Source organism: Apteryx rowi, unplaced genomic scaffold (assembly GCF_003343035.1).
Source record: "Apteryx rowi isolate R43461 unplaced genomic scaffold, aptRow1 scaffold_361, whole genome shotgun sequence".
Taxonomy (NCBI): Eukaryota; Metazoa; Chordata; class Aves; order Apterygiformes; family Apterygidae; genus Apteryx; species Apteryx rowi.
This window is the reverse complement of record NW_020450097.1, coordinates 325,375-352,947: the sequence shown is the minus strand read 5'-3', so window position 1 is coordinate 352,947 and position 27,573 is coordinate 325,375. Positions and strand designations below refer to the sequence as shown.

At 39.2% G+C, this 27,573-nt stretch overlaps 1 protein-coding gene across 2 annotated transcripts in view; it reads left to right on the top strand.

The window, feature by feature from the left end:
• Window positions 1-27,573, top strand: part of DST (dystonin) — a 314,470-nt gene that overhangs the window by 74,101 nt on the left and 212,796 nt on the right. For both annotated transcript variants that reach the window (XM_026073126.1, XM_026073127.1), the window contains one exon: window positions 24,725-24,786. In XM_026073126.1, coding sequence (XP_025928911.1) covers window positions 24,725-24,786 — 62 coding nt within the window. The remainder of the gene's footprint in view (window positions 1-24,724; window positions 24,787-27,573) is intronic.

Sequence of the window (27,573 nt, the reverse complement as noted above, 5' to 3'; positions counted from 1 at the left end):
CTTTTGCTTTTGCTTGAGATGGATATGACCATTCTGGTCCTCCCTTATATTCCTTTCTGGCATCAAGGTGAAGACATTTCTGCTGCTTGGGCTGCTTCAGCCAAGCCCTGTCTCAGTTTCCGTTTGTTCGAAGTTCTCCTGCCAGRCACATCTGTCTGGCAGATGTGATGAGACAAGGTCACTTGAACCTTTTGCTCTTTTGTGTGGCTTGTTCACCTCTCAGTCCTGGATTCCCAGTAGGGCCATTACCTTTTAAGCCTCCTTCCCAGATGCCCACCTTGGTGCTCATGTGTGGGTGACCACRTGCAGGTCCTCCTCCGCTGCTGAGTAACACAACCCGTCCTGCCCAGCAGCAGCTCCATCCCAAGCCTGTAGGTTAGGTCCTTGTATGGAATTCTAAGCATTAGTCTCTCAAAATATTGATCTGATCTGGTTTGAATTTTTTTTTTCTTTTTATTTGGATGGATGTTTATAACTCTTTTCTGCCTTGCAACTGACTTGCTAATTGGCAGCTAGACTGTCGGAGGAGCGCTGTTGCAGACACTGTGTATCGGGGCATTCATTTAATCCTCTGATGTGGCAACTGTAGGGAGCAACAGCAGAAGCTGGCCCTTAATAAAGACTCTTTTCATGGCTAGAAAAGTACAAGAGAACTGTAACTTGAAATTACAAATGCACTTCCAAAATGAAAGCTATTGAGAAAGGCAAAGAAAATATTATCCAGTTCTACAAATAGGAGAATTGGGATTGGAGAGGTTGAGTAACTTGCCTAATCATAATTTACATGAGTCAAGCTTTTGTGACAAAGAAATAATATAAACCAATCCCCTATGCTACTAGTAAACTGCTGTGGTAATCTTAAATAATAGTATTTCAGGAATAGCCAGAAGACATTCTGTTACAAGAAAGTATAATTAATAGATCAAGTTAGCTTGCAGTAAACATTTAAACCATTTACAATAAATAGAAAAACACTGGTTCTCAGAATGAGGGGAAAAAAAGAACACTTTGTGGTGTGATTAATTAAAAAATAATTGAAGCGTTACTTTAAGACCATTAACAAGCTGATCGCTGCTGTAAAACATAGGACAAAGATATGATACTTGTCTCCAAGAGCTTCTGGGTTGGCTTTGACACACCAAGACTGTTTTCACATGCACATCTTTTTGGGATGTGATCAAAAATATTTCGTCGGTGGAGCTGTGACACTGAGAAGCTGAGCACAGAAACCGAGATCGTCTCTCTCATGTACCCATTCCTTCTCCTGGCGACCTCCATGTAACATGGAGGAAAAGGAACGCTTTCYGTTGGAAATGCCAAAGGATCAGCAGTGCAGTGAATGTAGTGTTTAACGTAGGAATGAGAGGAAGGCAGAAGTGAGAGCAGAGGGATGGGACATCAGAAGGATGGAAACACACTAAAGGAATGGAGACTTGCAGGTTAAAAACAAAAAGAGAAGAGTTGGAAAGCGGGTTGGAGGAGAACAGCGGGAGGATAACAGGATAGAAGAGATGGGGCGCAGGGAGGGGCAGGAGGTGGGAGAAGAGGTGGATAGGAGGAGACTGGAAAAAGGAGAGAGACACAAGGGCCAGATAGGTGCTGAAGAGGAGGGAGTACTAGGGTGGAGAAAGGTCTTTTGGAAAACACACCCCTTAGGAACCCGAAGCTGAACCCAAGAATACTCGGTCTGTACACACCTTCTTTGTCCAAAAATAGATTTAAACTGGAGGCAGAGTGTGCGTCTCATCATCTTTTAGTGGCTTTTCTGTGTAGAAGGTAAGAGCCTTTTTATTGCTCATTTACTTCATTAGACAAGTGGTAGGGAAGTCTGGCCCCAGTCTCCAATCAGAATGGTTTCACAGTTTTTTTTTCCAGTTTTTAAGTGAAAAGTCCTTATTAAAAAACGATAACATTTCAAAATCAAGCAGTCTGAATTGGAATAGGAATTGGGAGTATTAAAGTTGCAAGTACAAGGTTAGAATTTCAGCAAATCTTTACAGTTAGATCTGGCCAAAAGCTTGCAAGCCTTTGAAACAGGCTAACTAGGTGTTAATGGCACTCATTAAAACTTAACTGCAGGATCTAAAGGGTTTATCTATATGTGTAATCCAGGATTGCTTGGGTGGAGGGGCCCATTCCAGAAAGAATGCTTTGTTTTTGCTGATCTTACTCCAGTGTAATCTAGTTGGTCTATCCATCCAGTTTAAACTGGAGTAAAATAAGGTGGTGGTGTTTATGCTTTTATTTTGGAAGAAAAATACCTGTTTACCAGTTTAGTCCACTTTCATTTAAAAATCTGGAATTAGGCCTCTGAGACTCGTTTAAAAATGATTAGTATAATGTTTAATTTGCCTTGTGKTTTTTTTGACTCCTTCAGATATAGATTCTCCCTATTTTCAATTTATTTTGCAACTATGAAAATTAGGCATATCTCTTTTTAAAAATATATAATTATATATATTATATACATATACTATGTATACTATATATTATATAATGTACATATTACATTAATGTAATTATTTTAATCTGAAAATGCAAATTTAAAAAATTACAGCAAAGTTCTCAGTAATATGGAAGTTGTCAACACTTGTGTGAAGAGCTAATTCAGAAAAATTGTACCTGACTCTTGCACAGCATGGACATCTCAGGTACCTTCTCAATGGGGGTGTGTATGGTTGCGGGGGAGCTTTCTGTGCTGCGGCCCTGCTGTTTTGGTACATTCCCAATTTTTTTTTTTCCTCTCTGTTTATGGGTCTTACACCATAGTTTTTTGATTTATACAGTAAAATCAATATTGGAGAGTGAGTTTCTTTTTGAAAATTTTTCTGGAGAAGGGGCTCAGCTGTTTCATTTTGGATTTATTTCTCTCCTGTGATTCTGTTTTATAGAGGAATGAGCTTAAATATACAGATTGRCTCTTAGGAAGTTTTGTTGCTTCATCTTGCTTTGCTTTCCATATTCAGTAGTGATGGATTGGGTGGCAGAAGGCAAAGTACAAAGTGGAGCTGGGAGATTTATTGTCATTTAGTTCATTTGACCTTTCTTCTGTGGGGGCTTTGGTTTGAAACACTTCTTTCACAAGTGTTGCCCGAAGGCAAGAAGGAAATAAAAATGTTTGCAATAGCTCTCCGTTTCTGTGTCTCTGCGATACCTAGCACAGTGGGACGCTGGTCAGCGACTACCGTGGTATAAACACACTAACAATWTAATAAAATACCTTATTATCTAATCTCTTCCTGTCTTTCCCTCCCCGCTGTTAGTTATGTGAAGGCAGAAAAGTTCAATGCAACTTGTGCTGGAGCGCAGGCACAGGCCCTGGGAAGCGATGGCGGAGGTGCAGGGACGCTTCRCCCTTTGCCCTTTGAATGGGGCATCACGGGAACCAGCTGTGCATCAGGGGCCACGGGCACAGCTGGAGGACTCGCTATTTGTTTTTTGTTTGTTTTTTCTTTCTTCCTAAAAAGCATGAATAGCTTTGCTGTGTTTATCATTCCATTTCACATAGTTTTTACTTAGTTTTAACTACCTATTTTTTTTAGCTGTTTGATACAAGATAGATATTTTCCAAAGTATTAGCAAAATCCTGTTTAAAAAACACTTAATATAGCCACTAGCTAGTACTGTTGTATTGGTGGTTTCCTGAATACTTACAGCTAAGGACCAATGGGGATGTTAATGCTTTTCGCTACAGTTGCTGATTAGCAGTAAGGTCAGTAACATCACTTTATTTCTGATTCAAATTTCAGATTTATTTATATTTATTTATTTGGGGCTTATTTTTAGAAGGAAAACATTCTGAGTGTGTGTATGTGTTTGTGTATTCATAATTTTTATTTCTGAATGATGTCTAAGCTGGGCACTTTGAGCAGGGCACGAGCTCCTATTTGCTGTTGGTAACCCTGACTCGTCTGTGTTATTTAACATTGCAAATATGACTTTTTTTTTGTAAGTGATTCTGATTTTTTTTGCTTCAGTTGAATTTTTTGGTTTATTAACTCTAAGTCTGGAAACCTAGGCTATATTTCTGTAAGCTAGCAAGCTGCTTAGGACTGAATATTTTATCAATTACTATTGTGTTGTAACTGGAGCTGTTAGTGTAGGGTGACATTCTTGCCCTTTATTAGTAAGTGGGCTTTGTGCAGCTGTTCTGGGTGGGATTTGGGCAGACAAAATCCATCACACCTACAGTGCCTGTGCGTTCCTGAAAACCAGGAGTGTCTCTGCTGTAGGCTGTACAATAAAAATGGCATATCCTTGAAACTGGGGAACAGAATTCTGCTTTCAGCACATCCATAGTCCTGTGGATTGCTTCAGAGCTTCACTGGACTGACTGAACCAAAGAATTAAATGGGGAAATATGTGTTTATTTGTTTTTAGCCTTCCTCGAAATATTGTCAGAGCCCATGTTTCGAAAATTGTCACTTCATAATTCATCATACTTTCACAGAAGCCAGAACTGCTCCGGTGACTCACATTCTAAATCATGTTTTGCAAAATCCAAGTTTTCTGAATGAACCTCCTCTCCCTCAGTACCACTGTCTTGTATCCCTCCGGGGTCTCGGAGGCAATCCTCAGCAGTGTAGAAGTCGTCCAAGAAAATACTGATATGCCTGGGAGACTGATCTCTGGTTCTGCCTTTAAACTTTGTAATGTTAATGATAAACATAGTATTTTTGCTTTCCTAGGGTGGTGTACCACCATGGTAAGCCACTAGCCTGTTAAACGTTGGCCTCTGCCAAGACAGTGGTGCCAGGTGTGCTGTGCCCTCTGCATAGGGCTTTGCTAGACAGTTTCTGTATGTGGTTTATGGAGCACCTTTGCCAAAGATAAGTTTCGTTCATACCTTCTTAATTTTTTTTAGTTGAAAATCTGGCTGATTTTCTGTTGGAACATTTAATCAGTGCCCCTGCTTCTCTGTAGTTGCACTTCACATGAAAGAATCCGAATTACTTCAGGGTGAGTTTGCTGCAGTGGGTGTAGAATAAACCAGATTTGTGGAACAAATCAGTTGTTAAGAAAACCCCACTGACTTGAAAAGAAATGGTTGTTTTCTTCCCAAAGTTGTAGTTGCAAAGTTTTGAAAATATCTCATGTGACTCTGTCTGAAGGTAGCAATACTGTAAAATCAAGTACTCAAAATCTTGTCAGCATCTTGTGAGTGGGTGGACTGTATCTTACTTCATTACAGTAATTTCAGACAGTAATTCATTTGATCCTTTTATCTCAGACAGTAACTATTTGAGGCTTACAAGCCAAGATTTGGGCTCTTAGCCAAAAAGGAGGAAAAAATTAGTTCCTCCCTTTAAAGGACAGGGAGACTCCTAGGGAAGCTCCTGGGGAACACCTGAACTAGTTTTTAACAGGGTGCAACAGCTCAGATAGGGAACGTGGTGCTCAGTGGTTGCCATCTGTGGCTTGGTGCCGTAAGTCTACCTACTTTACGCGCTTTCTTCACCCTTCGGGCTGAACTGGCCAAACCACCTCCATAAGCTGCAGAACAGCTGTTTTGGCCTAATGAACTGTATTTGCTTGTGAGGTTTCTTGCATGCGTTGAGGCATATATGTAGCAAGACTTCGATTTGTCCCTAAATACGGTGATGAGAGACCAAAGCTAAGACAGACCTATTCAACCCAGTCGTCTTGCTGATAACCTCAGTGCAAGTTTTGGTCTTGATTTCGGGGGGCGGATACAGCCCTACCACTGGAGGCGACTTTGTCCATCTGGCTGTTTTAGGACTGCGCTTCTTTTCTAGGTGTTGGAATAACACTTAATAGCAACAGCTTACGGGAAAAGACAAATCTGGTTCGTTGATGAATGTTTGATTCAGTTTCTTTTTAAACAATATGTTTAGTGAGTTTTCAAATACTTCTAGGGGCCCCGTTTCTTTTCCATGTTCATTTCTGTCGTTTCTTCATTTAATCATTTCTGTCCCATAACCTCTCGCACTGCCAAAGGTACAAAGCTGGCGTGAGGTTTCCTGCTTTATGAGGATCTTTCTGCCCCTGTGTTACAGACCTTGCCTAAGTGTTTGTCTTATTTACTGTAGCGTGCAAGTTCTGCAGGCCGTGGACTAACAGATGGTCTGTGTTTGGGCAGTAATAATTCTTCTGAGGTTCATGAAATTTTGTGATGTCTTTCAGTTAGCATAAAATCTTGGTTTTCAAGATTTTCTTTAAGTCTTTGTGTAGGAATACATTGTTAATTCTATGCTGCAATAATAATAAAAAGCTGTTAGCACAAAATCCATTTATAGATCAGCAATATTTGCAAAAACTAAAAATATATCCTAACTTGGACAGAGACTGAAGTTTGGGTCTGGCAACCCTACAGGGAGTAATCAGTCCCTCTGCCTGAAATAAACAGATGGCAAGTACATGGGCCTGTCTGAACTGGGGGCTTTCATCCCTTCTCTGTTGCTCTCTCTCCTTGTCTTAGACTTTTTCAGGCTGTATTTCATGTTCTCTTACAGAACAAATATCTTACTGGTTATACATCTCTAAAGATTTAGAGCGCGCCATGTAGGAATGAAATAATGTCATCCTAGTGACAAACTTAGTGGTGATTTTTCTAAGCAAGTTACAGATTAGTTTCTATTCTGGTCTATTGTTCTCCAAACTCAAAACTTTCAGAAATACCCATGTTTTAGTTATGTGTTTTTCATGATTTTTCTCTACCTACAAGGTCATTTTATTTGGAGGCTTAAAGTATATTTTTCTATGCTTCAGAGTCCAGAGTGAAAATAGCCGTTCTGTGTTCTACCATATTGTGTTTTGTTCCATCCTCCTCCYGTGAGATTAAATGAAATACCATAAAAATTTGAATTATAGGGGTGAATAAAATCAGCTACTACTGAAGTCAGCATGTGTGTATTCTTTAATTTTGTGAGAACAGAATTTGGCCATCAAGATTTTAGTGAATAATTTATGTTCTGCTGAGTTTGAGAATACAGAGTATGGTTTTTAAAACATGGGAGTAAGTGTGTGTAACAAAAAAATTTGGCTGCAGAAATCTTTTGAAGCCTTTGGGGAGTGTAAGGCCCAAAAGGCTTAATGATTTCAGAGCAAGAGGAGGTCGAGCTCATAAATGGATATAGTTGCTTTCCAGAAAAACAGTGTGTATTATGCACGTGTGCTCATTTGATGTTAGTTGGTCTGAAAACTGTGTAGCTTTAAACTTCAAGCAAGATAGCTAAGCCCAAAAGAAGAGCCTTTTGAGGGTTCATTGGTGCAGTGATACTTGAGAAGCAAGCTTGTGTTAGGCAGCATCTTAATACGGTTTGTAGCAGAATTTGTCAGAGTAAGAATATGGCAGGATTCACAAGCGCTTTGTTTGCTTTCGTTTCTGCAGATCTGAAGGATGCTGGAAAAGCCCCTGCAAACTCTGGCTTCCTGCCCAGCCTATGGGCACAAGCAGTTCAGATAATGGAAGCTTCTTTGCCGTTGAAAAAAATCTCTGTAGTCTCTGTATAYGTCTTCTTTTGTGGAGACCAAATATTCCTTGATTTTTCCTTTTACTAAAAACATCCAAATGATTTAGTAATTCAAGACTAACGGTAACACAAGATATGAAATGGACAGAAATGTTCTCTGTGCAAATTGCAAAACCAAAAATTTGTAAAGAGTTAAATGTTTTTCTTTCAGGCTAACTCGGTCTCTTTGCCTGGTGGTAGTATTTCCTTCCTGTGCCATTGTTAAATGTAAATGGTTGTTTATTGGCATTTTATAGCTGCATGCCAGAAAATCGATTGGACTATGCTGATACAGAGACTGTCTAATTGCTTCTGGTGTGCAGTTCAATAGTTGGAGCRTCCTTTAGGCTTGTGGTTGGGTTCACGAGAACAAATGGAAATATTTTARTATGAACTAGCTGTGTAGAATGCTTTTGTGGTTAAGCGAGAAAAAGTTCTTAGAATTTCTCTTATCTGAAAACAAACAAAAGCAAGGAAAGAAGTCAGGTCCTGAAAGACCCTGTTTTTCTCTGTCGTTTATAAAGAAATCCTATTGTGACTCCTTCAGCTGGCTACATCCATGGTATAGACACCTRCAGTTAGGTGAGATGAATCGTGCTTCTATTGCTCTCCTTATTAAAATTGTCTGCAGTATAAAGGAATGATAATTGTCTGTATTAAGGGAAAAAAAATCTTAATTTTTTACTGTCCCTATTGGGGGTGGGGATCAATTATGATAATACAATTTTGAAGAAGATTTTAGCTATATGACTTCAGTTTTTGCTGTCAGGTACAGTATCTCTACAGACATTCAGAATTCCCCTTTTAAATTTCAGAGTGCAGAATATCAACCTGGCACTTGCTTTTTGCAGACTCGTTTGGTCACGCAACAGGGCAAGGATTAAGTTGGCAGGAAGATTATGGCCATGTATAAAATGATATCTCTATACAAACATACCTTTTGCTGATAATTTTGCATTTATGTTCTTGGTTTGAAACTCTGGATCTTTCAGAAAAACTGTGGAGACTGGCAGTTGTTATTCACACATTAACATTATTTTAAAATATATTTTATCCCCTTTTTTAGTGATAGTTCTTCTGTTGGATAGGATTCCTCAGGTTGCCAAGTTCCCACATTTCTCTTTCAGTTATATCAGAAATGTTGATACTATTTTAGTAACTTTTTGCGAGGAATTACTTAACTAAAGAAGAAAATTGTGAACTCTCTGAAGTCAAGATGAGTTTTGTCGCTAAGTAGCAGGGCTAAGATTTGTGCATATGCTGTGTTTTTTTTTTCTTTTTCTTTTTTTTTTTTTCCCCTCCAGCAAACTTTGTGAAAGACTACATTTTTGCTCATTTGCTGGAAGATATCCCAGGTTATATTTCTAGACTTGGGAAAAAGATCTTGTTCATGATTTAGCTCAAAAAGTGTTTATGCTCTAGAAAAGGTTAAGTGAAAGAGCTGAAGGGGGGAACTTATGAAAATGATGTAGACAAAAGGCCTGGTAAAATAGAAGCACAGACAAAATAGTTCTTGGCACCTGATCCAAATATTTAGAGTTCCTCTCTAAGTGAGAGATCCTGTGATGGGTGGATTCTTTTGGTGAGGAGCTTTATTAAGTATCCAAAAAACCTTCATGARTAAATACTCTTTCTTAGGTCCACATAAACCCTTGTTAAATGATTTGCAATTAATGTGAGTAGTAGCACTTGGATGTAGGTATCGGAGAATGCATACAACCCTAAAGCATGCACAGCGAGTCTTAAGAAGGTAGATTTGTAAATAAAATAGCATTTAAATGACACAATCATAGATTCTTAGCCTCTGTTAACGGTTGTGACCTCTCTCTCTTTCGTTTGGAGTACTGGGCTACGTACTGTAGTAGTAAATAGTGCAGTGCAATAAATAGCATTTTGATTCCAGCTCTTGCATATCAGTTATTCTGTTTTCTCTTTAGAGAATGTCATCACTATGATATCGTCATGCATAATTAAACTGGTACCTTTCATCATGTTTGCTGTATCTTATGTTTTCTTGTTTTGGATGTGTTTTTCTGTTCCCATCAGTAACCCATCCCAACCCATCCCATCCCATATATATATGTTTTCCAGATTGTGCTTTGACCCACAAGATTAGATGTGAATAGCATTACGAAGCAAGATTTTATTTCTGGAGGGAAGTTGAGACGTGCCAATACAAAAATGTCAGTGAGTGTGATACCAGTGACATTTACCAGGAACCAAGCTGCATGGCTTCTCAACTGTAACACATATATTGCTTGTCCTGGGGAAAGCCTAGATGTCTTGGCTGTGTCACTGGCACCAGAAATTGTTTCAGCTCAGGAGGTTTGATGAAACAGGACTTYGCCATAGGAACATGTTTCAGCTGTAACTGTTCTGTTCTGGAATGTGCCACGGTTCAGCTTGGTGCTTATTATATACCTACTTCAGTTATAGTTTTTAGGGCTTTCAATCCTTTCATCTTTAAACAGAAGAAAATAAGAAAAAATGAAAARTGTGCCCCTATTCAGTAGCTTTTTGTTTAAAGTATTAAATATTGTAAATATATTTAAATAATACATGCAGAAAATCCAGTATTTAGCAGTGATTTTACATGTGACTGTTTTGTTTGATGCCAGGGAATGTTTTGGCGTGTTCAGAGCTTTGTATTCTCTTTCCTTCTATAAATTCTTCCTCACCTTGTCTGACCTCTATGACTACATTGACGCAATTAGCTTATACTCCCTTTCTTCCCCTGCTTTTTCTTTCTCTTCGGCTGTTCCAGTGACGTTTCCTTGAAGGGAGTCCTCCTCATCCTCCTTTTCCTTCTTCTGTTGAGATTGTGATGGTCCCTTGCTGGCCTCATCTCCCATTCAGTATTTCTGATGCATTCCTGTGATCTCTTCTGTCCCTGTTGCGAAGATGGTTCAGCTATGTTTTGTCCTGTTTCTTTTATACTCCTGTTTGTCTTGCCGTCCCCTAGTGGCCAAAATTAAACTCCCTAACATATCGATCCTCAAAATTCCTCAAGTTCAGTCATCCTTTCTCCTATTTTTTTCTCGCTGTTGATAACACTTATTTGTCCCTTAAGGCTGTAACTTGTGACTCCTCTTTTTGGCTCTTGTTCTGTAGTTTCAGACCACACAACGCTTCTAAAACTTTGCCTTTCCTTCTGCCCAGACAGCTTAAGCTGTTCTCCAGAGGGCTGTCTGCGCATTGTCTTCACTGCAAGAGCATCAGTCGTTCTGCTATTGCAAATGCCAAGTTTAACCAGTCATTTCGACATGTGTTTGCACTAAAACCATCATCTTTGTATATTGCTGTCCTGGCATCTTCTGCTATAATACGTCTTCATTTTCAGGACCACACGCCTCCCTCTCTGCCCTATTATTTCTCATTCCTTAATTTCCCTCTTTTCCAACAGTGCCATTTTCCAAACTGCCTGTGCCCATTTTTCCTGTGTTGTCCCTTGYGCACTGCTCTTTGTGCATGGCAGTGACTTCCCCGCGGTGACCTCCTCCCCTTCTTGAACCCTTATAATCTCCTTCCTGGTGACACTTCTCCGCCTGAGCGGCCCCGTGGAGCTGCCGGCTCCTCTGGTGCTGCCCTGGGGCTGGTGCCACAGGGCCAAATCCCCGGTGGGCCCATTGCGGTGGCGCGGCTGGATCCGGGATGAGGGGACATTTCCGCGGTTAATGAGGAAACGAGTACCTGCCCTCACTCGCGTCATCCCCAAACCCCACTGATCCCATGTTCAATAAGCTCTAGTCCTAGCACAGAACTTGAAAAATGATTTTTGTATTGCTATTGCGGAAGATTCAAATGGTATTGTATTTCATTAATCAGTATGTGCTGCCATGAATATGGGAAGCAAACAGATTGTTGAATAAAATGTCATTTTAATTGGTCATTTTAAGTGTGGAAATTCACTTTAAAAATTATCCTGAAATAATGATAAGCCTCTTTCTTAAAGTGATGAAATTAGTGCTTTTGTTCCTTTCTGTGAGCTCACAGCTCTCGGGCTTAACTTCTTACAGCATCAGCACAGCCACGTAAACAAATTATGCTGTCCACTTCCTTCCTTAGCATCTGTAGAGGGTTTGTTTCATGAAGACCAGGAATTCTGTGGTCATGCAAAGGCTCCTGTGTCAGCTGTCTGGCAAAGTTAAAGACAGAGACAAATTTTCATTTGAACTGTGAATATAGATGGTGAGCCCACAGCGCTGGTTAAATGGGGAGATCTGGAAGCTGGAGAAATGCTCAGCCAGTTACACATTTTAGGATCTCTGAAGTCTAGAATAAGAAATTGAGATGAGAAAGATAATTCAAAAATTGGGGCCACCTGTCTCCCTGGGTGGATTTTTTTTCCCCCCTTTACCATGGTGTTAAACACCCATGCAGTTTTCAGTTGCTTTCCACTGCTTTTCCGGACACTTGTATAGCTATATATTGTGTAGGGCAACGCTATATTTGAAAAGCAGTCACGTCACATGCTTTGAGCTAATAATTTGCATATTTTTCTAGTCACCATCTTTTTGCACGTTTCATCAAGGCAGTTCAATTAGCTGCTCTCTGCATGAGTGAAAGAATTGCTTTGCTGATAACTCTTTGGAAAATGGCCTAAGAGCTTGTAGATATTTCCAGTGAAATACAGCATGTATTTGAAACATTCCAAATGAGTGCAAGTGTTTGCTTTGGTTTGGTGTGGTGATCGCGAAAAGTGAGTGGTCAATGGAATTTCCCAAACATCATAGGCATGTTTTTAATGTAAAGTGTGTTCCTCAGGTGAAGTCCTCAAATTGGCTAGAATACTTTATTTTTTGGGTGAGCTGGCATTAAATCTTTAGAAGTTTGATAATAGTTTCAGAGTGTAGGTGGTCTTTGTCTTCCTTGACACTGAAGATGTTCCCATATTTATTTTTACAAATTCCTTTGTCGTGGAGCAGAGGCTTCGATTGTTCGTGACACTGATAGCAGAACAAAGGGGGAATGTGCTGCTGGAGAGCAAGCCATACGTCTGGGGTATAAACATCAGCTGAGGAGATTTTATGTCCAATGATTCTGATTCTTATTCTAATTATCTTGACACTATACTCAGACCAAATTAATCTTCTTTGCATATAAGTGTATTAGAGGGTTATGGGAAGATCAGAGGGAGAGCGAGGCCCAAACTGATTTGCATGTATTTGCCCAAAAACAAGGTCACAGATTTTCATCCTTACTCTCTCTTTTCAAGCTCCGTCATTTTCTTGRCTCTGCTGGTGGGTATATTGGTATACTTTGCACATTGCATGAAAGCTTCATAGCGTTAGCTTGTCTTGAGGAAATGGCAATGTAAAGCTGTGTCGTTTTGAGACTATATTGTGTTACATGGAAACAGAGCTGTTCCTTCTCCAATTTTTCGTGCTCTGTGGCTGCTTGAGGTTAGTATATTCACTGTAAGCATAGGCCTTCAAAGGATGCCGATTCATTTTGGGAGGGGAACACCACTATTCTGGGTCGTCTTTTCTTCTCTCAGGACCTTTTCATGAATTTCTTGGAATTTATTCCTCTGCTTTTTCTCTAAGGGAGAGAGTAAAAAGTGGAGCAGGACTCAATATAAGCTAGAGTGAAAGGACGGAAAAAACAGAGTCAGTGTAAATCTCTGCTGACTTCTGGGAGTTTTGGGAAAAATGATTGTGTTTAGATTTTCTTAGCACAATGCTTCTAGTTACTGTGTCCTCAGTTTGCACTGGACTGATTAAGATAGATGGTAGTCTAATAAACCTTTTGCTCTTTGGTTTAGTCACATCACTCCAGTACGGATTTCAGTTAAAAAGTCTCACTTTAGTATTTTAAAGTGTATAAACTATCATCTGGTATTTTACAAACCCATTTTTAATCTGCATGAAAACTTCCAAATCTCTTGCTAAAGAGTAAAATCTCACTCTCTCTCTCTCTCTCTTTTTTTTTTTTAATTGACTTTAAATTCTGGTTGAGGTGGTACTCTGAGAAAGTCATTCAGCCACAAGCCAAGAGATGCCATGATACACCGTGCAGGATAGTGCAACATCTGCTGAGATGTTCTTTTAAGCTACATATGTATTTTGTGTGTCTTGATGGGAAGATGCGACATTTTCCCATGGGTGTTCTCTCTCTAGAAGGCAGAAATCAAATAACACTGAAAGCTGAATCAAATTAGAAAACAAGTATTTTATGTCAAATTCTCAGTGGTGTTCACTGCCAGCTCTGGAGTTTTGCTTTGTTGTTCTCTTTGTAATAGAGTCAAAAATCTGTCCCCCTATAGGGCTTCAAGGAGAGGGCCACACAGAGGGAAATTCATTAGAGGGTTGCTGAGCTTTAGGAATTTTGTATGCAGAATATTGTGCCAGTGCCGCAGTTACACCATAGTGATTTTCCAGTATTAAAAGAACCAGACATGAAGATCTGTAGCACTGTATTGGATAAGATTTTTCTATGTGATTTTAATTAATCCAAACTGGTTAATTACTTAAAAAAAAAAAAAAGCCTAAATGCTGTTTTTTATAAAATTGTGTTCTTGGTGATCATTTCACCTCTCAAATCCGTAAGTCTTTGCAACAAGTAAATATACTAATGTGTAATTTTTAAGAGGGTTTTGGCTATTTGGATCAACCAATGTTTTAATCATTTTCTCCACATTTTTCTCTGGAAATGTTTTAAAGTTGGAAATTGAATAAAAACAGGAATATTATTTGGAACAGTAGAGGAAAGCGAGAGATACTTTGAATTCATTAGTAACGCAAATCTTGAGAGTGTGGACCAYAATTGGTAATAAGTTATGTATAAGAAGGAGTGTATGGGCATAGTAAGCAAGGAGAATAGTAAGAATCAAATCAGCTATTGCAATAAGAGGGTAGAAGGTTACACTAACTTTTGTAAAGTACAACGGGTTTACAGGTGACTGTATTATCTCATTATTTCCTTGTATTTGTCCCATGGTCTGTTTGTGTCTGTTGTTGATCCGTTGCTGTATGCTTCAGTTGTAAACTTTAGGGGCTGGGACCCTTATTTGATTTGTGTTTCTGAGCCATTTAGAACATGGGGCATTTCAGGTCATTTGCTGGGACTGGAGGACACTAGAATAATGCTTTTTTAATGCTTATTTCTTGTGTCTTTGCTGGTTAGAAGCGAGTTAGCTAGTTACAAAGTGCTGCAGGCTTAGATTCTACGAATATGAAGTGATTGCATGGGATTCCTCTGGGTTTGCCTGTATATGCACACATGCCCGTGGCGGCAGTTCTTCCATACCGGTACGGGTGGTGTTAATTTACACACCTGTAGCTCACATCAGAAGTGTAGTTCTTGGTCCACTAATTACAGATTTACGTGGTGTCTTATGTGCAGAATTGCAAACCCAGGCGAACCTGCACGGATTTCATGCAGGTGACTGGTACCCGTGCGTGCTGGAGTAGACCAGCTGAATTCTTTAGTCTGCTCAGAAAGTAGTGGCTGAATAAGGTCCAGTTGAGAGTTTGATGCATGCAATCTCTTTTTGGGCCAGATGGGTGTGCAATTAGCAAATTTTTGAATATTTTCAGGATGCAGAGCATTTATTTGCCATCGACTGTGGTTTTGTCTTCTCCTGTATTTGTAAGGTTGAGGTACAGTATATAGCAGGATATCACAAGCCTAATGGTGAGCTGGTCATTTCTATGTTTCAGATTTTGTACACCTTTGTCTATACATTGACAAATGAGGATCATAGCTCTGTAAAAGTCAATGAGAGTTTTATGACTGAAATTTTTGGAGGTCAGAGTTTAATTCTAATTTCAGAGGGTGGAGCAAAGAGTCTTCTTTTGTTTCTAGCACACTGTAGTGGTAACAGAGACCAATATTCCATGTTATGCCTTATGTCCTTGTTTCGGYGAACATCTCTTCATATTAATCCAGATTATGAACGTAGAAGTTCAGGTTGTCATGCACAATCTGATATATCTGGGAAGTAGCTAGTTTGGATACTGGTAAAAGTTTAGCCGTAACAGCCCAGGTCTCCATGAGCTGAAAAACCTGTTTGGGGCCCAGAGGGCTAATGTGTATAGTTGTGTTGCTGCTGTTACCCTAACGGACTAGTTTAAGGATGTCCAGAGTGTGTCAGCAGGAGCTGCTGGGCCGTGAGGAACGTCCCCAAGCAGAGCAGTAAGCCTGAGCTGCCTGGGCTCTATCGCGTCTCTTCTGGAGTTGGCTGAATACATGGAGTTCGGCTGGATCTTCATCGTGCATAGATTCAGGGAAACTCTGCTTATTTGTGTGCATCTAGGATTGGGACTTCTGTTTAAGCAGCAATATGTGAACAGCTAACTGGAGGGAAGCTGCGGCTAGTGTTACGGTTTTATAGTTGCTCTGTAGCTGAGTCCTAATAAGTGCATCAAATCATTTCACAGATTGTTACAGGGATATAAAAATCTAAGTGTTGCATTTCATTTGCAACTGGGTAGCAATATATCTTACAGACAGAGCGCTCTATTTTGCGAAGCCGTTTACAAGAGCAGATGACACAGCAAATAGGACAGTTTGCATGCGACTAAAGACATACTTTTATAAACTGTTTTGTTTCATTGCAAGTATATTGCTTAAGTATCAAAGCAATTTGTTTAAATTTTTGTGCTCTAGTCTTTTCAGAAATATAGACATTTAAATAAAACAGTTTATAGTAGAATTTAGTCATGGAGAATTGCAGATTTCCCCATATAAGTATTGTTGTGTTCCAAATCAAAACATTTAAACTCTTGCAATATGTTAGTTTTCTCTCCACAAATTAATCTGCAGTAATGTGTCACTGCTTTGCTTGTAAGGCTGGGAAGCTGCTAAAGTCACTCACTGAAGTTGAGTGGACAAACACACATTAAATAAAACACGGATGAAAGGGTGATATCTTTGGATTGTGTTTGCAGCTGTTGCAGTCAAGACAACTTCATTGGGAGTCCCACTTAAGGGACAACTGAATGTAACGTAAAGTAAAAGCAGTCAAGTTCTCCAGTTTATTTTCAATCCTTATATTTTCTAGCATGGTATTTTCTTCAACTTTTCTAATATTTGAGCACTTCAAAGTCTGGTGCTTTTATGTCTGTCATCAAATTTAGTTCACATTCTACCTAAAAATGGCATTGTTCCTTTTTTAAAGATCATTTTTTCAGAAAACATTTGTATTTTTTAGCTAAACACATCCATAAAAATTATTTGACAAGTAAAATTTACAAAAATATTTTGTCTTGTGAAAAATAAAAATATCCTATTTGAAAACTTTATCAGAGGTCCTAAATATTAATTATTTTTTGTCATAAAGGCTGAGCCCTAATCACAGGAAAGTCAGTGGGGGCTTTACTGTTAACTTCAGTGAAGTCTGCATTTGGTCTTATTTGATAATATCTGTAGCTCCTGGAACAAGACAGAATTTCTAGTTCATCCTCAACTGTTGATCCACGTAGTCCACAGTTTAATACAAGTAGCGTGTGATGGGGTGTCAGATTTTAGAATAAACGGGCAGAACTTTTATGCTGATTCATCCTTGTGAATCAGACCAATGGTGCCTGTGACTTTTGCCCTAGTGTGTAAGAGATTTGATTGCTTTTCAGAGGAGAGGAAACTAAACGGAGAGATGTTTAAATTCTTCACAACAAAATTGGAGCAACCAGAAAATTTGAGAGAAGACCTAAGCTGAGATTCATGTTTCATTGCTGTTCCAATTAACAGTGCAAAGCCCAGGACAGGAGTAAATTTGAATCACTTCCATAATAATGTTCATCTGTGGTCTGGCAAGACATACAAAAAATGAAGCGCTGTAAGCATTAGTGGCTCGCCTAATAGGAATACACAGAGGAGTCACTAGTTTGAAAGAATCTGATACGAACGCACCCTCCATCAGAAGAGGCAGTAGGTGAGCAGGGCACCTTTTCTGGGAAAGTACGGGGCAGCTGATGGCAACTGTGAAGGTGTGTTTGTGAGGGTGCAATTGTGATGGTAACCGCGGACTGTGACACGCGCAGGGACAGCCCTGAGGTTTGTCCTCCCGGTGTCCTCCTCCGACAGCAGCCCATAGYGACCGCCCTGGGAGGAGGAAGAGAAGGATCTGGAGATGCTTTTCCCACCCTTGGGTGGTTTGTGTGTGAGGGTGCTGAGGGCAGTCACGGTAACCCCAGCAGGTAATACAAACTTTCCTCCTAGATATTAAACCTAAATAATAACTATTGGGGGTGTGAGCACTTTCCTTAGATTTTTCTGGTTACTGATGGAAATTTTTCTGGCATAACTTAACTTTCCCCCATGTCATTACATCAGTTTTAGTTTTTAGACATTTAGAAGTAACATGTTGAGAAGGAAAGAAGTCTCAACTGTCATTTTTATCTCATCACTTGTGCCTCATCTTTCTCTCTGAAAAGATGCATTTGTATATATGCACTGCTGTCCTGATTTGTGCACCTTTGTGGATGTGTGGGACCCTTCACAGGTAATTGAAGCTTCACACCTGTGAGCCAAGGGAGGAAGGATTTAAGCTTGTCAGAAGAGAGGAAATGATGGCAATGAGCAACAAGTGGGAAAGAGAAATGAAGGAATTTTACATGACTGAAATAAGATTTTTAAAAGATGCTTTAGGTCTTCGTTGTTAAGAAGTGAGTCTCTATAAGGTTATGCGTTTTAAGAGTTTGTGCCTTAACAGCATTCATTTTTGCTTGCATATTTTTTTTTATAGTAAGATACATGCTTTGTGTAAGAATCCTTGCCTAGCCTACTGTCTCTTGATTTTTGGCAGTTCTTCCAAAAGAGTGAGCCGCATCATTTTGCCTGTCCTGAATTCTGTTATCCAAATTTCATTATGTAGACTCATAAACTGTATATATATATATTTTTTTTCCTCCTTCTTACATGCAGATCATCTCTCTCCCTTGCTCCATGTCCTTAGTCTTTCTTCCCCTGTATTATCTAAACTCTGTACCTTACCGGTCTGTCTCCAGATACCCTCTTATTTTGTATTGGGCTGACAAGGCCTCCATTCAGTCTTTCTAAAAAAAGAAGTAATGYGATGCTGTCTCCAGGGCGAGCTACTGCAAACTGCTAGTGCTGTTCCCCAAGCCGTCCTGGTACGTGAACAGCAACAGGGACGCGAACGAGAAACCTTATGAGTTCTGACTCCGTAAATCCAAGGAGAAGCTGATCAGATAATAAATGGCAAACACTAAAATATGAAATAATACTTTTAAGCTTGACAGGCATCTCCTACTCTTCAAGAACAGCTGATTTAAGAATGGTAACGTTATATATGAAAACATATGAAGTAGTCTTTTGAAATATAAAATGTAAAGCACTATCTGTAGCAAAATACACTCTGTTAGAGGAAGCAAACACCTAATAAAAGGCTGAGTTGTCAAGTGAGCCAATTACTCCCCCCAGAACCCTGTGATATTTACCCAGGATTTGGGGTGGGGCAGGGTGGGGAGGTAACAAGAACCAGTAGTTGAAATCCTTTAGCTGAGAATCTAATCTTTCCTGACAAACACTTTTATTGCCATTCTAGTTTCGAGTGACTAAATAGTTAAGTATTCACAGAGGTTTGTTTCTTTTCAAGTTAGAAACCACTTGAAAATAAGTTGGGAGTTCCCTGTTTTCCAATAGTTCTTTTCTAATAGCAAACGTTGATCCCAATAAATAGGTCCTGAAACTGTAATGCTTACAGACTCAATATTTCTCTCAACTTTGAGAGTGAGGTTGAATATGCAAAGATCCCCATATCAGGCCTCTAAATTTTTTTTTCCYCAAATCTTTTTAACATTTCTGCAAGACCTCACCATAGCTGTCAATTTGATAGATACACAAATGTGAATTCAGCCTTGATATTTTAATAGCGGAAAGGATATGTTTTTCAATTATTGTATATCATTGCCGAAGTATGTAGGATTTTATATGCCRTGTGTCATAATGAAAATTTGATGTGATAACACACAATTCATAGCATAGATCTGTTCTCATACACTTTACTGATTGTATGTTTGAATTTTAATTTATTCTTTTCTGAGTTGATCTAGTTTAGGAGACTATATACAGGAACAAAGGTAATCCCAGTTCTTCATAACAGAGGTATCTTTCACTGAATCATTATTTTAGATAGTTAGTCCCAGTTGATATAAAAGTCTTACAAATAGGTATACCTTAAAAACAGCTATAAGTAAGAATACTTAATAAYGTATTATATGAAAGCTGGTAAATTACCTATCATTAAGGTTATTCTATACTTCCCTATCAAAAATTCTGTATTTTTAACTTTTCAAATTAGACTTGTTTAAACTGATATTTTAGCTTCCTAAAGACTGTTTCAGACTCTGACAGATTTGTTAGGTGTCCCGTGGTTCTTAAGTCACGAGAAAGAATGAATAAATTGGTATAGACCTTGGAAGGCACATGGAAAGTTAGGTTAGAGTTTGCAGAAGCAGAGAGGAAGGTCTCCTAGGGGAGGCATTTGAGCACTGTCTGGAGAATTGGATTTTTCCTCTAGGACTTCCACAGTACTGTTACTTCGTTCTGGGTGAGTGTCATAAAATAGACGTTTTTGCGAGAGGTCATGCATCAATTGTGCTCTATTTTCTGAGCATCTCTGCCAAGGTCTTGTTTGCAGAAGTGTTGAGCGCTCAGGCCTACAACAGAACCTGATGAGAACAACTAATCTTTGAACATAAGACTTCTCTGAGAAGCTGGATTTTCAGTGTCTCAGCACCTAGTTGTTAATGTAATTCTTTTTCTCTTCTTTCTGTACAGAATGGGAATAACAGCACCTTCTTCTTGTAGAAGTTTTGAACAAGAAATTATTCTGTAGTATGTGCTCACTCACTATAGTTAGGAATATCAGAGGAAAACCTATAATGAAATGAATTTTTTCTTCAAAGAAGGATTTGGAAAGTGAGCAATGAATAGGTTTGGTGCTCCATATTCAGCAACAACATCAAATATGTTATTGAATAAGTGCTCATCAAATGAGTAGTATCCCTTCTATGCACCGGACAATGGAGAGTCTTATGAAAAAATAATAAATGATCATTTAATTAAATATCATAGTATTCCCAAGAGAGTTGTATTAAGGTTTCAAAGCAAGTTTTAATTCCAGATTTAACTCCACTTCTGAATGCTTCATTTTACAACCTTAATAATGTTCGTTTAATGTAGCTTTTTGAACTTAATGTAAATCACTGTTGTAAATAGAAGCAGTATGTGCAGAAGAATTAGTGAATTTATACATCAGTAAGGAATAATGGATATCAGGGCTTTTGTAAACACCTGGATGAATGTAGAAAAACCTGTTGTCTAGCTGACCATTCTTGGAGGTAAACAAGTATCAGAGGAGTAGCAAACTTAACTTAGCAGTGCAAGAAGATGCCAGGAAATGGATATATTTTGCAAGTCTGTCACTAGTGGAGGAACTCCCAACTTTCATCTTTTCACCATTAGGATGAAGAAAGAAGAACAGAAATTTGCAGCTTTTCTAGAAAATTAAGGGATTTGTTCTCTTGTACAATTCTTGCACTCTTTTTGCCTTTCCTCATGTCAGTCTTGAGGTRTAAGTGCACTTTTCTGCTCTTTCAAGCTGATGGCCCGTGAGGCAGTTGCTCCAAGGTGATTTAAAGTTGCGGTTAGTGGCCTGGAGGACTTGCCAGCTGCTCCTCCCAGGACAGCATCCCAAGGAGAGACACTGGTGTTGTGTTGATAGGAAAAGCGTCTTCCTGAGAAATCATTCTCTTTTGCCCATGCTGTGATCCAGACAAGCATTAAGACTCATGGAAAGGGCCATCAGAGTTAGAAGGACCTGGCCTCTGAATTTGTAATTTGGATTTTGTGAGTAAATACAAATTTTCTAGTCTGCAGCCTCTTTAGGTACATGACACTTTGCCCTGATGTTGCAGTGTAGATTCATAAAGTAGGTGTCAAATCTGTTAAGATGATAGATATAGACTATAGATATTTTCCTGAGGCACTTTTGGGGTATTTAAAGCATAAGAGACTTTTAATTGGTCTGGTATATCAGAATGTACCTGCAATAGCAGGTGAAGGTGCAGAGGCTCAAGTTGATTATTTAACCATTGCGGGTTTTTTGTTATGACCTACAGTTCAGATGATCTAAGGAGATGTGTTTTCTCCCTATGACTGCTGCCTTGCTGCTGATCCCTACACTGTCTTGGCACTGCTTTTGTTTTGTGATGACGCTCTTACTTCCTAGACACTGTTCAAATAAGCAAGAAAATAGACTTCCTTGTTTGAAAAAGCTCAATATTTGTACTCAAATATGTATTAATGCACTTAAAGTTAAAAACAGACAGACATATATGCTTAGTTTAGTGCTTATTGTGAGTTAAATCCAGCAGGTTTGTATTTTGCTTGCTGTAACAGCAGATGGACTGTTTGCTCATGTGCTTTTTTTTTTTAAAAGGGGAGTTGCTACTTTCTGTCAGCCAGGAGAAGCCCTAGCCACTACTTTGCTTTCCTTTTCCTGAAAAGAAAAGAAACGGTGAAGTTTGGAAGTGAAGAATGAGACAGTTTAATAAAGAGGAGCGGGACTTGAGCCCCGGGCTGGCGGAGCGAATGTGCTGCATGGGTCAGTAACGCGGGGCTGCTGCGCTCATCGCCTTCCCGGCTTGCAGCAGCGCATCGGCTTTGCCCAGGGAGGTGGTTAGAGCCGCTCCGAGCGGGCAGCAGACTTGTGCCGGGGAGAAGCCGCTCTCGGGATGGGAAGTGCAAACTTCTCACAAAGAAACCTGCACTGGCTTTCATTTCTTAGTTTTGTATTTTGATCATGAAGCTCCCATATTCTCTAGTTGTTTCWTATGGTATTTTTGATTTGGTATGTTGCTTTGAAGTTGGGCATGCTAAATACTGTTGCGCTGTACTTTGATTCAATTGTGCATTTTCTTTTCTTGGAGGAGTTTGGTTTTGATTAAAAACACAATTTGTTTTTCTTATCCTTGTGTTTTTCACAACATGACAGGTGACAGTTTTCTTCCTTGTTACACTTTTGTGTTTGCCATACATATAAATTTTTCTATGAGTGTATGTGTAATGTGTGTGTGTATATATATGTATAAAAGGAATATGGGTAGTAAGCATCACTCTTTTACTTATGTTAGCATTTTAATTGAAAATAGAGTTGAAATTAATAGTCACTACATATTCTAACAAGATAAAAGGAAGTGAACTTTTTTACTTTTTTTTTTCCTGTTGTCACAGTAACATTTCCTCAAATGTAAACTTTGTGGTAGTTAGTCAAAACTAGCTGAGATTACCTTAAAAAAAAAAAAAAGACACATTATACACTTGTGAGCTGAAATATTAAATTCTGGAATTTGGAAAACCTTTTAAACAGCTATCCATAATGGAACAGTTATAAGTGAAAGTATTTCTGAATTTCTTTCTCTTCTGACTTACTGAGATTTTCTGTTCTCTATATCTACAAAACCAGAGCTTCTTGCTTATTACAGTAAATTACGTTGGAAATGCTGGATTGCTAAATGAAGGTTATTTTAAAAAAGAAAAGTGTGTGTATATATATAGCAAAAGGTTCACTTAATCTGACAGATTTTTCTCTCAAATACTGCTTGCTTTGCTCTTTAGTTTGTCTCTTAATCCTCTTTTGGGATCCTCAGCCAGGATAAGAGTATGGAGCTGTGAAGGAGGAAAAAGAATATGGCAGAACTTTATAAGATCTTGTGTGGCCTGGAGAAGCTGTTTAAGGAATAGTCACGGTTCTGCACAAAGCTGAATGTACATGTGCAGAGCAGATACGAACTGTAGAACTCATTGCCACAGTGAACTGTGGATGCCAAAATTATAGGTGTGTTAAAAGGGTCAAAAAATTAGAAGAAAAAATCCATCTATGACTCTTAAACACAAAGATGCGTATATGTATGTATAAAGTCTGTAAGCCACAGACTGGAAGAGTATACAAAGGAAAGCATCGTGTGCTTTGGCTTGTCTTGTTCTTGTGTTCTTTTCCAAAGCATTCATTTCTCACAGCAGTCAGAAACGTGGTGCAGTGCTCAGTTTGGTCCAGGATGGATCATCTTATGATCTCATGTCATTTTGAAAGACCTCAGTATCACCACAGAGACTTGAAAGTTCATGAACATGGACCTGCTGTGAAATTTTGGGGTGGCTTTTTTTTGCGCTACTTCTTCTACCTTTGACCAATCTGAAAATAATATTTTTAATGTAAAACACAGGCTCTGATTCAGTCTTCTAGTGATGGAGGTAGCTGAAGAAGAGATCTTGTTTTGCTACCTGAGTTCGCTGCTAATTCCTAGCCACTCTACAAATAGCCCAAGTCAATGAAACAGCTGCAGTTCTGTTGTGCAGGGTCTTAAGGGATCTTGCTATTTTAGGCTTGCACAGATGGTACCTGTCGTAATGCACTGTGGCTCCTGCCTCTGGGGAGCGCCGGGGCTTCAGTGGGGCTGAGGCATCTCCTCTGGAGCAGTTGTGCTGGACGTTGACTGCCTAATGACCCCGGATAGGTTTGCTGAGATAATTTAACTCCTGGGCTGGAGTCGTAGTTACTGTTTCTTTAACATGGCTCTAAAATGCATATATATACTAACCATCTGTAAGTGGGATGCTTGGGGGGCTATTGTTCTTATTGTTTCTTCTCAATATTTTGTGGGGAATCATTTGCACTAACTATTGCACCAAAGGGAGAGTTGTTGGCAATAGCTGGGCCCCACACCTGGGTTAGCAAACATCCCTATTTATAAAATATTAAAGATAAGAGGGTGCTTTCTCTGAATAAAGCTGTAGCTCAGGCTTGCATATTGGAACAAGAGTGATATTGTAGTCAAAAAGCCTAGTGATCAAAAGGCAGGCTTTCATATAGAGATTTTTCTACTGGTAAATGCTTTAAAATTTGATTAGATTTTAGAGGCTGAAAGTAGTATTTATAGCTCCTACAAAGTTTGCCTTGATCTTTTTAGTACATCTTAGGGAATGGTGGACTTTTTTGTGGGAATTTATCTTTCTGTTAGTATTGCTGCTTTCCTAACAGCACGGCTCTAGCTTTTACAGCAGAGGAACTCACTTGGAAGTTCAAGAAACTTTTGCGTGACATGCTGTGAAGTACTGTGAAAACATTGGCGCRTTATTATTTTAATTAGACATTTCAGAACTTTCACATGTTCTGKTTTTTTTTAACATTGCTAGATTGCTAATTTTATAAAGCTGTCTATAAAAGTCTTCTGTGTTGTTTATAGAACTGTTGAAAACTCTTCTTTTCACCTTTTTTCCTCCAGATGAACGGGACAAAGTACAAAAGAAGACCTTCACAAAATGGATAAATCAGCATCTCATGAAGGTCAGTTGATATTTCCGTGATGTCTGGATGACTGATTATTATGGCAGTGATTTTGTGTTTTACTAAATGTTTGATTTCAGAATGTAGTAGCATTGTACGTAGTAGGGAACTCAAACTAGGAAGATCTTAAATTGCAAGGTTTATGGATGTACTTTGTCTTTGAGGAGTCATGGGGGAGCTGAAATGCTGCTGTCTGAAATCCCAAAGGGATCTATTTCACTGCTTGCATTTGACATGAAAATGAATCAAAATTTAAGGGACATTATTTCCTTTTACAAAGCTTGACTTTTTTATAGCCTTAGACTGTCATGGCTGTAGCAACACTGCTAAAGCAAATTAAAAATATATATATTTTAAAAGTACCATATTAATTTGAGGATGGGGGAATAACCTTGAGAAGGATGCAGCTAGGTCAGCCAGTGGCATCAGTATGCTGCTCATGAATTAGAAATAGAGGCTTTCTACAGATGAAAATCATTTCTCAACATCTTTCTTTTGAAAAATAGTGAACTTTGCCTCAGGGGCACAACGCATCATTTTAACAACATGTACAGCTTTTAGTCAACAGAGGACTAAAGGCTATGAGTTCACCTTCACTGCATGGCCTTTCAGTTCTAAATTTAATCTGCTGTTTCAGCGCCAACTGTCTAGCCCAGACATCTCTCTGGAGAAACAGATTGTATAATTACTTAACATAACTTGCTTTGATTTTTTTTTTTTTCCAGAGGTTGATTTCATGCAGAAGTCACATTAAATAAAAATGTATCTGCAAGCTGTCAGGGTTGAGATTTAATTAATGAGTATAATGTTCAAATGCTGTTGGAAAGATTTGCATGTGTTCACATTTAGAGCGAAATACAATTAGGGGGGAGAGTTAATGATTTTCTCTCTGCTTCTTTGCTGCACTGTGGGGGCTCCTAGAATATTTAGAAGATGCAGAATTCTAGTTTTGTATCTTTTAAAAATTCTAAACCAGGCTACCTCGTGGAGAGGGAGCGACTTTAGGAAGCTAGCAAGGCCCAGGTGATGCTCAGTGAAATCAGTCACAGGTTTCGTGGAAGCCGTTCATGGCTTAGGAGGAGACCTCTCTTCCAGCGTGGTCTCTCAGTCCTTCCTGCAATGGTGGATCTGCCGGGAGCGTTCTGACATGGGCCTCTCCGCTGCAGCTGTGCGCAGCTTTCTGTGAGCAGGGGGGTTCAGAGTCGCAAAATGACACTTATGGTCATGCTAATAGGTAATCCTTTGCGGATCTGCTGGACCCAAAGGAGGCATGCTGTGTAAAACAGCTGCCCCAAGTACCCCGTCTAGTTGGACACCTCCTCACCTTCATCCTGGAATACCCAAATGACCGCGTGTCCTTGCAGGGGGTTTGTACTTGTCAGTGAGGAAAGGCCATGGACTGCAGACCTGTTGATTCTCTTTGTTCTCTGGATTTTACTTCATATTTACAGTGTAAGAAATGTATCCACTGTCCAGTAATTCAAGCAAATTAGATTAAAAGAAAAACAAATGACGTACAAGATGACTGCCAGTACCCTGGCAGCAAAATGCAATCTCCAGATTAACCAACATGCGTTTCCCCTTATGATTTACCATAATTGTTACTGTGTTTGCAGAGGCCACTAATGTGTTCCCATATTACAGATAAGATGCAGTTTTACGCTTTTCTGCTTCAAACAGAAAATTATCTTAAGCTTTTTGGAGAGCAGTCCTTTAATACAAACTCTTTACAGAAGAGCAGTGTCCTGAAAATTGTATTCACGTACACCATTACTTTACATGATTTTAAGACATGCACAGTCATTGTTGCCATACACTCAGCCTCCTGGGAGCAGTTTAAAGAAGATTTAGGCTCTAAACCTGTAAGGAAATGGGGGTGAGCAGTTCAGTCTAAGCCCTTTTGACTTGCTTGTTGAGGTCAGTGGCCTTAGGCCTTCATCTCCAAATCATCCTTTGTGTGAATGTACACATGTGCGCTGCTGGCCTTGATTTACATCTCAGATTGCTCACTTTACAGTTCAAGTAGAAGACTGTTAATTTACAGAAATATAATTTGACTGTATGTCTTCCATTAACTTGAAATTTTTGTAGCAACTCTACTTTGTTTTTGCAGATACTCAGCTTGAAAGCAGTTGGTGATACAGTTGTCAAATTTCTGTTCTTATGGCATTTTTTATAGGACAGTGACTTGCATGAAAGTTAAAATTAAATCAATCTGTAAAACTGTCTCTTAAGATACAAGACACAAGGGCATATTTAGAAAATACTATACAATGGAGTGAATGCAGAAAAAATTAGCACCAAAAATGGGTGAATTTCTTATAGAGTCGCTAGAATTGTCATGGTCTATGCATTAAAGTTGAATCTGACCCATAGTTTTCAGCTTTATTACCTTGGATTTGATACAAAATAGATGCAACTCTTATATACCTACTGACTGCCATAGCTTGTTGCAGACGATAAGGTAGAAGACAGCTTATTTCAGGCATCTCAATAGCTATGTTTGAGCTAATTATCTAGACTCCTCTTATAGCTGGTAAAGTGAACAAGCCTTCTAGATGTCTTAGCCCTCTATCGTAGGGGGAGATGAAGTGTGTCCTGGGAGCACTTTCTCTCCACCGACTAGGAAGGAAGCATGTGCGCTTTATTTCTCACTGTGTCATGGCCCACCTAGACGTGGAAGGGATGAACATGACCATGGAAAGCACCAGACCATGCCTGTGGGGGCCATGGGAAGGGACTGTGCTTTGCTTTTTGTGTGTGTGTGTGTTCTTTACCTTCTTTTTT